Source organism: Aythya ferina, assembly GCF_964211825.1.
Source record: "Aythya ferina genome assembly, chromosome: 15".
NCBI classification, from domain to species: Eukaryota; Metazoa; Chordata; class Aves; order Anseriformes; family Anatidae; genus Aythya; species Aythya ferina.
Genome location: NC_140314.1, coordinates 17,691,547 through 17,705,406, shown reverse-complemented (window position 1 = coordinate 17,705,406; position 13,860 = coordinate 17,691,547). Strand labels below are relative to the sequence as shown.

The following is a 13,860-nucleotide window of genomic DNA, read 5'->3' as shown; positions in this document are numbered from 1 at the left end:
GTTGCACACTGTTAGTGCTTGGCTCACCAGGCTATTGATGTAAAAAGGTACTAGGGCTATGCCGAGTGGCAGGCAGGCAGGCACTGTGGGGAGCCTGGTGTAGCTGCGATGTTTCTTCCTGTACCTTGTGATTTTGGAGAACCTCAAGCAGGCAATTCCTCTTTCTAAATAATGCTTTTTCTATAGGCTGAAGGTTGGCAGAGCACTTGGAAGTCTGTGTTGCAGGAGGATGGGAAGAAACAATACCACTTTCCTTAGATTAAAAGCAAATAAGCGTGTATGAAAACACTATGCAATACATTCTTATTAAATTAGATATTGCTTGGTTTTCATTTAACTGACAGAGATGTTCCATTCTGAAGCCTTTTATTCTTCATTTCACCCACTTATACGCAATATATGCAACTTAAATTGAAATTAAAAGGAGAGGTATTTCTACCCTCCGAATATAACGCAAATTCTAAGAAATATATTTTATATCAAAACAAAAAGCACCTCATGTATCTTTTACTTCAGCTTCCATTTCTGATCCACTGATGTTATTTGTACCCCAGTTTAAACCTGCAGTTGATAGATACAATGCACGTGGCTTATGATTGTCTTTTAGCTGTAAGAGATGGTTGTGTTTTGGTGTTTAATAGAAACCTGTGTTTTAGCCACAGTTTTGTTTCTAGCTCATTGTGGATTTTGTGTGATCCTCAGTGTGATCCAGCTATTTGTACTGCTGAAAATACTTCTTTGGAAACAGGTACTTGTTTAGATCAGAGAGGTTATATGCCCAGCGTTTACTTTGGAAATGAGTAGTTCTCTTTCAGATATTACAAAATATTCTGTATTTAAGGAGAAAGATGAGATGAAAATTTAGCTATTTGAAAAGGGGTTTTGTCTATTGAAATGTCAGTACAGAAGAAGATCTGTGTTAGTACTCATTTAGCTTGAAGCTACCTTACTGCTGTTACTGAAATATGAGGATGGTCATTTGAAATGACACTTAAAAACAGTTGATAGTTTCACAACAAGTGGAGGTCCCCAATCTTACCTTCTTTTCCACTCCTTATTTGTTCAGTATATTTCTTTTATTGGCTCCTGTGTACATCCAGTTACAGGATTAGCCAATGCAACTGGTTAATGGCATAATTTCCTAGCAAGAAAATGAATGTGTTTTTGGTTTTGTTTTTTTGGCAGGCCAATTATTTGAATTGGGTTACTGTGAGATTAGACCAGAGCCAGTACAAAGGAGGCGAGAGGATTGTGTGGTTAGAGCTGGGAGTGGAACACAGACAGAGAAGAGGGAGGGGGAGAAATGGAGAGAAGTTGGAAACATCTCCTTTGGCAGTGGCAAAGGTGTAATTTGGCTTTAGAATGAAGCTACACTTTTCCATTATTCTTGAAAGCTGGGTTACCACTTGCATATAGAACACAATAAATACTCCAAGGAGTAGTCACTTTAGGAGATGACAATGTAATGAAGAATTTTTTTTTAAAATCCATGCCATCTGCAATGATTTAAAAATCAAAAAGGGAAATGAAGGGGGAGTAGCATAGAGCAGTAACAGTTTGTGGTATGTCCATTCTGTAGACTAGCAGTGAGTTGTTTTTAGGACACAATACACTGGTCCTATATGAGTTGTTAGCTCTTTTGTACTCAAGAAGTTGGATATTGTCCTAGGTTATAATAATACAATAATACAAAATAATAAGGTTGAGCTGGACCTGTGGAAATCATCCAATTAGACTCTCCAATGTACATGTACACAAATCAACTTGATGCAAATTAAAACAGTGTGTTTTTTTTTGCTTAAAATACAGCATGTACAGGGAATAGTAGTAGTTCTTCTAAGCAAAACTGCTTCACTTTTTTTTGTTATTGCTCATATGATTCCCTGCGATACAAAGGTATCATGAAGTGTCCAGTTACCTTTTTCCTTCCAGTCATTCTTTCCCCTTCACTCTTTTCTATTGTTAGCAGATTATTCTTCTTTTGCCACCTTTGTGGCAAATTTGCCACTTTAACGTTTGTTCCCTCTAGTCCGCTCAAGCTTTCACAGTTTCTATTGTGCTGTATAAAACACAACACATAAGATGCGTATCCACGTAAGATGTTTTGCAGAGATAACCCATGCGTCTTTGCACTGAATTGTACCATGGAGATTCAGCCTGTGAATCTCTTTTTATTTACTCAGATTTCTTATTTACTTAGCCTCAAGGTTTCTCTATCCCTCTGTAAGCCAGGAATTTTCTGCACTAAATCCATGCCACTTGCAAGCACACAGGAAAAAATTGGTCTAGCTTCATCTGGATGTCTGCCCCTGCACTGACAGCCCCTATACTGACTGTACAACTATAAACATGACTTGCATCTGTACCTGATCTGGGGTTAGACTATAGCCATAGGAATAGATTTTTTTTAATGTATTGCTGTTATGTGAATCTGGAGTCTACTGACATCCTCCAAAATGTCTCTCTCTGCAGTTGTGCAGGTTGAGTCTTTCTAATAAAATGAATGGGAAACCACTATCACCTTAATCACTTCTTAAATGTTCTTTGGTATACAGTAGGACTAAATAACATTTGGCAATTTCAAACAGATATATGACATTTCATTTGGTGGTTGTGTTATTCAGTGAATATTTAATAAAACAGCCTAATTATGTTTCATTTTTGTAACTTTTCATTGGTAAGACTAGTAAGTCTGTTTTGTAAGAAACAGCTGATATTGGAAAATAAATACTGACATTAGGAAGAGATAGTGGGTGAATCCTGCATTCTCTGAACTCTGAAATTTACTAGGATTTCAAAAAAAGTATTATTATCAAGTGGCACAGTCCTATATATATATTTATTTCATATTTAATGTGACCTCTTTCAAATAGAACTTCTTTAAATTTGTGGATTCAGTTCATTTGTTCTGCTTATTTTTTTTTCCTCTGCTGTTTGAGGAGGTTCTTCTCTTATACAAGATAACTCTCCTGGAATCTTTAGCAGCTGTGGTATCGATACTTCTTGCTTAACAGATTCTATCGCAAAGTCTTAAAGTGAGAGGTACTCTATTAAAATTGCAGAAGACACTTAAATAGTTCTTCAAATGCTGTTCACCTAGGAAAATTAGTTTTTTTTTTGTTTTGTTTTGGTTTTTTTTTTTTTAAAGACTTTTCTGTCAAACTGTAGATCGGATTGGATTGTTTCTTTTCTTGAGAGCAGTGTGACTCACTCCTCTCAGGTAACATGGTATTACTAAAAATAACAAAACATACTTGTGGTAGAGAAGCAGAAAGACTCCACTTCTGCTTATGAAGTCTGTACTTTGCCATTGAATAAAATTTTAAATCCTGTAGTAAAGTGCCATTCAATATAAATAAAAATTGAAGGAAAGGGCTTTAAATTAAGAGATTTGATTGTCAGCTCAACTGTTTTCCAAGTCAGATTCCAATGGATCTGTGTCCAGCTTTACTTGCAGTAGTAGGGTCTTTCCTTTATTAACCTAATGCAAGAGACATTTTTCAAGTACTGGGCTTGGGTGATAGCACTGTGGAATAAGATAGCACTGCTCTTAAGGAAACCTTTTAGTTTTGGATTGGATGAAAAGTTAATATTTTAATATTAACATATTAATATTAATATTATTTTTAATATTTTAATATTTTTAAAATTCATTTTGTACTCAACTATTACTGAGGGCTAGCATTTTCTTTTTTCCCAAGGCAAAAAAAAGTACTTATTTGCATTCTAGAAAGAAACCTTTAGATTAACTACTGTTATATTTACAACTGCAAAATTGCAGCAGATTTAATTTAAATATTACAATTTCATTAAAATGTGTATAAACACAGAAGTGCTGTGAACAATCTTTAAAATATGCCTAATGATTTAAGTCCTAAAAGTAGAATTGAAAGAAAGTCTGTGTACATACTACACTTTTTAACTACTGGACATTAAGATACTTTTGTTTCAATTTTTCTCAGTTTGTAATTTCAGTATTGGAAAATGACAAACTCTTTGTTAATGCAACACTCAGAAAAGATGTGACTGGCAATCTAGTGTAATAATACAAACTGTGTGGAATGTGAAAGATGGCACTTTAACTCCCATACTTCTGTTGCTTTGAAGAGTAAATATGAATAAAGCCGTTAGCTGTTGCATATTTTCCTTTGAAACCAGTATTTTGTGTGCCTGAGAAAGGCATTTATTTGCCTTGCCTCATGGCCACCTTACTCACCATGCCATTGCTAGCCATTTGTCAGCGGCTTTCTTGAATCTTTTTCCTACGCTCACTTTTGCATGTAGTATTTTCTTTCCTTTTGTTCACAAAGCAAATTTCCACTAAAATCTTGCATTAAAGCCAATTTACATGTTAAGAATCCACTACAAAAATTTGAAAAGAAAAAAAGTGACCAAAATCTGAACCCTAATTTTATATTTTGCTCAGAATTTATTTTCTGGATATGTGGAGTTTCTCAACAGTAGTTTTGTTTCTTATGCTTAATATTTGGCTGGAGGCAGTGAGGAAGTTCATTTCATTTATGATGAGTTCTTCCATAGTAATTTTTCTTCTTGTGTTTGAGAAAAAATCACTGTGAAAGCAGATGTATGGGAATTGTCTATAATTAGTATATAAGTAAACTGTAATTTAAGCTGATAAATTTTAAACATGCAATCTGCAAACAACAAATCTTTAGGCTGGGAAAGCTGCCTCAAATCATTTATGCTACAGGAATTTTTCTTTTGCCTGTAAGCTCACACCTCTTTCCCATCTGCAGATGGGAGCAGTCCTGGCATTCCTCCTCCCAGCAGCAGGAAGACAGTGAAAGAGAGACTTTCAAGTGGTGCTACTTGTTGTGCAGCTCCACCACAAATGCTTGGGAGTTCACTGTTCAGGCGAAGAACCTTTGCACTCTTCTGTGTTGAATGATGCTAGTCTTGCAGAAAGATCCAAAGAGGCAAAATGATTTTTCTCTAGTCTCCAGTTCTGAAACAGGAGTTTGTTGTTGCATGTAGGTCTGTTCAAATCTGATGCTGTAAGAGCGAAACATGTTTTCTGAGTGGAGATCACCTTCATAATTTCATGCTGAAGGATTTAAAATATAAAGTAGGGATATGGAAAGTCTGTATAATGGTGTTTTTAGGCCAAAGGGAAGGGAAAATACATCTGCTGTAGTTAAGTTTGGCATACTGCGACTATTTAAAATGATGTATAGTTTATTTGCTCTAGGTACGTGAAATGTGAGTTAGTCTTCTGTTCCTGTATGGCTCATGCCAGGTAATTTGAGGGATCCCTTTCTCCAAACCTTCCTGATTGACATTGAAATTGATGACTCGTGTGAGATGAATGTAAAATGCTGGAGGGAATGGCAGATCAGAAGCTGTGCAAGGAAATACTCCTAAAACTGCTGGGAACAATGAGAAGTGTAACTGTAATATAGAAAGAAAAATAATAAAATACTTGTTTTTTTCAATATTTACAAAAAGGAATAAAATCTCTCCTTAGATTGGAAGGAAGCACATGGGAATCATGAATGGCTTTTCCCACTTAGGTCTGCTAGATAAATCTCTGAAACAAGGCTGGAGGTGGCAGGGAGGAGGTTCCTCAACATAATTTTTTCAAATGCTAATAGGCAGCTTTGTTTTCTAATGAAACTTAATAAGTAATGAATGTGCCAGTCAGGCAAAGATCAAATATTTCTACTGCCTGCAGCAGCATGCAGAGCAGCGGGGGAAGGGAGAGAGAGAGTCCTCAGCATTAGTGTTTGTCTTAGGTATCAGCGAATGCTGCTCCTTCAGCAACTGCTGGATTTATTTTTAACTTCTTAACTCATTCTTTGTCAGATGATTGACCAAGCTGCGTATTGAAACATGAATGTGCAGAGGAAGCAAGCATAACTAAAGGAAAAGGGGGAGTGGTTGTCTGAGAAGAGGGGTGGGGATTCGGGAGTTATGCTTCACATGCTTTGTGCCTGGTGTTTGAGGGAGTTACAGGCTCCAAAGCAGACCGAGTGTATTGCAGGTCAACCTCGAAAGTGAAGGATGATGGCTGCTTTTGCCTGTGTGAAGATGCAATTGCTCATTTGCTAGGAGACAGAAACTGGAAGCAGCGTTTGGGGCAGCAGTGTACTGCTTGGTGATTTACTAGTATTTTTTCCTATGCTGGATGTTGCCATTCTAAAGGATTCTCATCATGATTGATAGCTCCAAGAAGCAGAAACAGGGCTTTTCCGAGATTTTACCTGCAGGAGATGTTAAGCCACTGAAGGAGAAGGAATGCCTTGAGGTGAACAGCCAGAAAAGTCTCAAGGAAGGTTAGTCACTTGCTGCTTGGGGACGGGAAATGCAGAAATACTGTGCATATTCAGTTCAAGTATTTGTGGTGTCGTACAGTATGTCAAGAATTATTTTGGTTCATCAAGTTAGGTATTGTTTACCCTCTAAAAGCTAAATTTAGAAATTATCTGAGACTGTTAAAATAATGATGGTAATAGCTTGATAGAAATTGTATGAAGAAAAATGAGTGATTACTCTCTTTAGAGTAAAATGTAGTGTTAAATTCATGAAGGACTCTGAAATTTTCTGTAACTATTGCACAAAATGCTTCAAAATGGCACTGTTGAAATAAATACAATGAAACAATGATCATAAAATATAACACTACTAAAAATAAAACCCCACAAGCCGTTAGTTTTAGACATGTATTGCTGTCTTATTGTCAGCACTGCACTGCTTTTTTCAGCTACTGTCTTTTGTAGAATACCCTCCTCCCCCTGACACATTTGATTTGAGCCTGCTTTCCAGATACCTGCTTATCAAATTAATTTATATCTCCTTATATGATGGCTTTTAGGTTGTGCATGAAATTGACATTGTCCACAAGCATTAGTTTGCAAAATGTCAATAGTTCGAGGATACTTGGAGCTTTCTTTAAAGCTGCGAAACGTACATTTACAGTATTTGCTAGGCTGTGGCAGTACTACTGCTGAGACATGGAAGTTTTCTCATTCCTTCTAGCTCGAGGTATTTATCTAGCTGGCCTGTGTTAAGGGGGAGAGGGAAGAGACCTCTGGAGGTCAGCTGCCAGCCCTGCAGAGGACACTGTTAGCTGGTGCATGTTAACATACCAGGCTCTTTGCAGATCAAAACTCAAACTCCAACTTTGTAATGAGCCAAAACCAAGCTGTATTTTGTAGCAGACAAAATTCCTTCACCCCTTTTCCATGAGTCTGCCTTGGCTTTTGTTCCAGATATCATTGGGTTGTCTGGTGATGCAGAGACTTTTTCCTTGTTCTTGTGACGAGACTGCTTTCCCCTCCTATCCCTGCTACACAGGATGCCTTTCTCAGAATTTCAGTGCGGGGTTTGTTTTTTTTCATAATTTGGAAATTAATAACAATTAAGATAGTGAAAAGATACCGTGTATTCCTTACAGAACTTAGTAACTGACAGTTTGTTTAAACAGGAAAAAAAAAAACGCATTACTTAGCTACAGCACTGATGCATGCAACTGTGTCTGAGAGCAGAACAGTTCTGCTTCCCTTACAAGCACAAAGGTACTGCCTGAAAGACAGTGATTGAGAGAAAGGGCCAACAGTGGCTTCTTTTTCATGGTGGATGCCTTGTTGACCCCAAGCAGGTTCACTCAAACCTGCTGCTGATACCTCTGAAGCTGTGTGGGGCAGCAGGAACAAAGAAAGGCAAGGAAGTTTGGAGAGGGACAGAGGAATAAGCATACAATTCTGGAAAAAAAAAATGCTAACAAATGCAAACTACCAAGACAAAAGGGGAGAAATAAGTAAAATAAAAAACTCACTAGCATAATGGGTAGTGTAGGTGGGCTAATAAGTAACCACATTAATTTTTGTCTTCAGTCTTTTTTGAGTATGTCAGTTACATAGCAAGTGGCTGAAAGAATATGCATTACAATAATGATGGTCTGTCAGAGTAGGAAAAAACCTACAATTAGGGGATACTCGTACAGTCTAAATTCATGACTGTTCTGGAGTTTATCCAGTGCATAAAAAAATGTGATTGTTTTCCACCATCACTATTTTTGCTTCATTTTCTCTATTTTAGTACATATTTGCTGCTTTCACTTTTCGCGAGTGAGTATTCCTAATTCTTTTATCTTTCCTGAATTTTGCAACCTAATAATTAAAATAATGAACCTCTTTTTGAGAGTATGAATGGACTACAGGATCTCCTCTTCCAGCTCTTCTTTCTACAGCTAAGCAAAACCAAGCATTTCCTTTATTGTAGAATGAATTATTGAAGGCATAGCAAATGTGACTGGTTTTAAACACGAAACGCTAAAGCAGACCTTAACCTTTTCAGTTTATAATATACGCATGTAGTTCAGGTATTCTGCAGATTTAGAAAAATTCAATTGCAGTTAATTTTAATAAATTATTTTAAAAAACAGCATAAATAGTTTTAAAACACTTCTCATTTTACAGAATATATTAAATTAGCTCATGGTGGGATTCTTCCTCTTCTTCTTTAATTCTTTCTCTCTCTTTTTTTTAAATTTCTCTCTCTTTTTCTTTAATTCAAATTAAGATGTGACTGTTTTTAGCAAAGTGGCACCTGAATCATCATCCGTTTCTTGTTCTGAAACAACAATACATACAAATACCATCTGTATGGTTAAAATTTTAAAAACAAAAAAAATTTGGGGAGGAGCCCTGGATGAAATATGTAGAGGTTTATGTAATTCAGAAGGTGGCATAACCTTTGCTTCCTAATCTATTTTGCACAGATATGATAAATATAAAAATCCTGAGATTATAGTTTGCTTATTTCAGCAATTAGTATTGTTAGGTGCAGCCCTTTTTTTGCTTGGTATTTCTTTACAGGGAAGAAGAGTTTTGGTGGAAACACAAATCCCAACTCTGACTTTAGCAAATAAATACTAAATGCATTGGAAGGTGACATTAGAAGGATTATTTTTTTTCTTTGCTTATGCTAATGACCTCTCTCTCTCTCTCTCTCTCTCTCTCTCTCTCTCTCTCTTCCCCCCCCCCCAACTCTCTCCTTTTCCCTCTCCCTTAAAGTATCTGATAGCATTGGAAGAAATCCTCCTACTTATTTCACTTTCTTGTAAAAAAAAAAAAAAAAAAAAAAAAAAAGATAAAAATAGAAAATCTTATATATTGTCTGTTTCTGTGAAAACAGAATTTCTTAACAAGATTTTCTTAATTTCTTAATGAGATTTTCTTAATAAGATTTCTTATTTCAAAATTACCTTTTGCATGAGCAAGGAATAAAAAATACTTTCTCTGTAAGGCTTACTATACAATGATAGCTAAACAACTCTTTTAGAAATTCCTAAAGCATTGACTTCTAATCTTAAGTGAGCAGACATAATATTTAGAAATTTCAGGTGAAAAGCTTTGGATGAAATCAGGACATCTTTGTGCATATGGTTAGTAAGAAAGAGGTAGTCATCAACAATGTGTCTATTAGGAATACGTTTTGGCTTCAGATTAGGTTTCTAACTGAGGAGTGAAGTGAATGTTGGCAATTTTACCTTGTACCCTGAATTGTTTTGATACAGAGATTGCTGAGCTCATGCAAGAGCGTATGACCATGCAGGAAAATTTTTGAAGAGACTATAAAATTGATGAAACAAATCAGTATGGTCCTATCTTTCATATATTAATCTGAGCTTCAGAGTTACTAGTAGCCTGCAGGTTACTGTAAAGAAAAAAACTAACCAGGAAGTATTTTTTTTTTTCCACCTTAAGGCAGAATTTATTTCATGTATTTGTATTCCTTTTTCATTTTATGGCCTTAGGAGGAACTGGAGACTGGTAAGTGCTAGAAACAGGATACAGGGTAGAATGAGTGAAGCACAGGGACTTCTCAGGTGCTTGCTGGAAATGTCTTTATGCTATCTGGTTAATAGATTACCACATTTAGGTAGGAGTGGTTTCTTCCCTTCCTCCCATGCAAACAAATCAATATTGAATGAGAATTGTTTTTTAACAGATTTCCTGCTATTGATGTTGCGTATTGGTGGTAGGTACTCTTGACCTTTACCGCTCTCCTGCGGTAGCATGTAATACTTAAGGATTTTGCTGGTTGTTTGTTTGTTTGTTTTGTTTTGTTTTGTTTTGTTTTTAAAAAAGCTTTTTTGAGGTGTTTTGTCCTCGCTCATCACTGGCATTCTATCAGATGTATTTCTCAAGACACAGATGAGTAAAATGCTGAAAAAATAGTATGTGTGTTGACTTAGTAAAGGAAGCAAATATCCTGATCCTGTAAGGCTGTATTGAAATTCTTAACTTTTTCTACTGTAAACAGTCTCTTTGATGACAATGGGAGAGTTGTCTTACAAGTAAATCAGTGCTTATTACACTTTTTTTTTCCTTCAGTATAACACTTGAACAGACAATAAGTAGATGGTAGTACTATTATAATAGATACATGCTTAAATACTTTAATAAACCAAGGTCACAATGTATTAGTTTGATTTTGTATCTAATCTATATACAATTAGAGGATATGAGGGATAACCAGGAATTGTAAGGAGTCTTGCTATGGCAATTCCAGTCATGCCAAGACTTCTTAAAGCTTTCACAGAATTTAGGCCTAAAACTGCTGCTGCCAAAAGTGGGCATAGTCTCATCCATCCCTGCCAGCTTCTTCCTTATGTTGGTATTGGTATTAGTGACTATGCAACCCGGAAGCGAGCTGGATCAGTGAGTAGGTATCACTGAAGACTTTATTTCTGCAGTCTTAGTTTTCAGCCAGATTGCACTGACCTGGTAGCCTGCACCTTTGCCAGTACTGATGCAAGAGGAACAGCTGTGGTTGGAGAGAGGAAGAGACCATTCATTGTCTTTTCATCAGCATTCTGGTCTTAGATCACATTAAGATATGAAACCACACTCTGAAACCACTGTCTGTGTTGTTGCTGTGCTGGAGGATTTTTGCTTTCCTTTCACAACGCATCCAACAACGCTTCTATACACCTCAGCCTTTTTAATGCGATGTTCTTTTTAATGTAGTGACTTTGCTGTCACTGGAAGCGATCTGAGTCATCCACAGAGCAGGCACCCACAGATGATGTTGTCTACATAGCAGAGTTGACATAATGCCATAGCATACATCTCAGTTTGCGATCGGGCACTTAAGTGTAAACCCACCTTCTTCATTGTTTTTAAATTGATGTGTAATCTTGTGACCTGGATGATCTGCTTGGGTATGTGTTTTGTTTCCTGGCCCTTCTGTGCCTCGGAAGAGCCTGGAAAATGGAGGTAGTACCTTCTCTCAAGAGGGCTTGCCTGGAAATAATCTGTCATTATTCAATGTAATATGCTCCAAACTACCACAGAGCAAGTCTGTACTAGATGTAGAATTTGAACCCAACTTTCATGAGTCCCTTGACAGTACATTTCTTGGCTGACAGAAGCATTGGAGGAAATGTCAAATAAGTTTTAAAAAAATAAAATAATAATAAAATAAAATCAGAAGACTAAACTAATCAGAGGAATATTGCAGATTTAGAATATGTACTTATTGTTAATATACTGAATATATGCAATTTTACACAGTTCTTGAAATGAAAGCTTCAGTTTATTTAGACTTTCTACCCAAGGTGGTAGTGATTTTTTTTCATTTTTGAAGAATTGTGAAAATACAGGTTTTACTTTTTAGATCAATCTATCTATCTATATTCATCCCATCAGACCTTCCAGTAATTTGTTTGGAGGCTTTTGCATGTTTTGACTTGTTTCTAAGCAACATATTACATGGCAATAAGATATGGTACAGATTGTTCTGTTTCCTAGTCATTTAAGCTTCTCAACTGATGATAATAAGTTATGCTTCATATTTTTGTTTTAAATGTTAACTTTACATCTAGCTATCTTTCCCATCTAGCTTTTTGTTTTCTACTTTCAGTCTGATAATGTTAGTTCTAGAAACAGTTATTTGTACAATATAACTGGCTCACAGACAAAGCTTAAATCATTGCCATATAGTTTAAAGATTTGGAGGTCCAGAATCCCTCCAGAACTCTGATGAGATTATCTGAAATGGCCCTCAGTAGTCTCACTGCTATAATTTATATGCTGAAATGAACTATGACTGAGTAACTGCTTAAAATGAGTATGAACAAGAGACAGTTTTACTTTTCTTAAATTATGTCTTTATGTATAAAGATACAGTCTTAGCAGAAATTCACATAAAAAATAATAGAAAAAATACATTAAAATATGAAAGAATGAGTAAGTTTTGTTTTTTTTTTGTAAAAATAACAAGAAGAGACTTTTTTTTTTAAAGGTTACTTTGGCATACAAGAGGATTCTAAAGGTTTTTGAACCTGAATAGCATATCCACAGTTTTAGGTAGTGTCAGATTTCCTTGAATTATTTATTTAAAATTATTGAACATTATCATCTTCAGGCTGGTGGGAGGTGAGTACAAAAAACTTAATGTATTTTATATACAATTCTAATGCATATGTGTATAATACTGTACTTAGAATCACTTCCAACAAATTACAGGTAGTAAATATTTTCATAGCTTTTCCCTCATCTTCCTTCATTCTTTGACATGCCATACAAATGAAAGGAACACTACATAATCAAATTTTTGGGTTTGGACACATACAAAATGAGTAATACTTGGTGCAAACTAGTTACCATATTTTGAACCTTCCTTGGATGTGCACACTGTGTAACTTTTCTTTATTTTACTTAGTGTATAAAACATTCAGTTTATTACATTTTCAGTTTTATTCACAGAACAATTAACATTAGTTGAAAAGTTTAACTTTGTCTCAATGAAGCATTTAATGAGTTATTTAATATAAACTTAGCACAGCACCATATAGAGTTCAGGGAGAAACATTTATGATTTAGGAGAATGCAAAACATTTGCCTCTGCAAAATTAACTTAGAGTAAATTACATTCAGTTTAGAAAATGCCATGTAAACTTTAAAGTGTAAGCAGATGCTGTTTGGGGTTGCAATGTTAACAACTGAAAGAGGTATGTAGTTAAGTAGTTGATGCTTGATTTTAGCAATTCTGTAATCTGTTGTGAGGTCAGTCCATAATTTTAATATAAATCTAATGCTTTGATTGCTTGTGTAGTCCACCTGCCATCTGATAAAATACTCTCTCCTACGGTACTGCCACCCTGCCACTCCTATACTTGTATTAATCTTACAGTCCTGGTGCCAAATAACTAATTATAAATAACTTTTGATTGAGGATTGTATTTTACAATATGCACAATACAATAGATAGAATTATCTTCTGCAGCAGTCCTTCACTGCAACTAGAACGTCTGTTGTTAATATCTATTGCTCTGTGCTTCAAGCCCAACATGTTAGAGACTTTGGTTGCCTAAAAGCTGTTCTAAGTTGGCAAAAAGAAATCGAGGCTTTCTGTGTAACAGACTTTAATTTAAAGGAAACGGCCCAGTTTCCAGCACTGTCTGTTTCCATGGCAGCCAGCCTAGCAGCCTGCACTGGAGTTCCTACCGCTCTTGGAAATTTCCAAGGGAGTATACAAGAATGTTGGGGATGGCATTCTCCTGTTTTCACTTGCAGTTTTAAGGACTTAAATAGCTCATATCAGCTGCATTTTAACTTTGAAAGAAATAATGAGTTGATTGCATAAAGAACATTTTTGAGAAGTCAGTACATGATTTTTCTTCTTGCTGTCATTTGAAAGAACTGTACACTGTCTAATGAACACCTCAGTGATTTGGTCTTTCATCTCTAATTGTTAAATGTCAACAATTATTTTAATGCTTTCATAGTACCTCTGTAAAAAAGACAATTTAAATTTGATTAGAAATTAATGGGATACATAATTGTGTTAGATGTGGAATTAGAGCTAGAATTAGTGCACACAGTATGAGTT

General features: G+C 35.7%; 1 protein-coding gene across 13 annotated transcripts in view; it reads left to right on the top strand.

The window, feature by feature from the left end:
* The window catches only part of MRTFB (myocardin related transcription factor B), a 91,921-nt gene that overhangs the window by 31,610 nt on the left and 46,451 nt on the right, over positions 1–13,860 (top strand). The window contains exon 1 of one of the 13 annotated variants that reach the window (XM_084536392.1): positions 5,944–6,293. The exons of the other annotated variants lie outside the window; for them this stretch is intronic. Coding sequence (XP_084392518.1) covers positions 6,173–6,293 — 121 coding nt within the window. The 5' untranslated portion in view covers positions 5,944–6,172. Of the gene's footprint in view, positions 1–5,943; positions 6,294–13,860 lie in introns of those variants that run through there. 13 annotated transcript variants of the gene reach the window in all.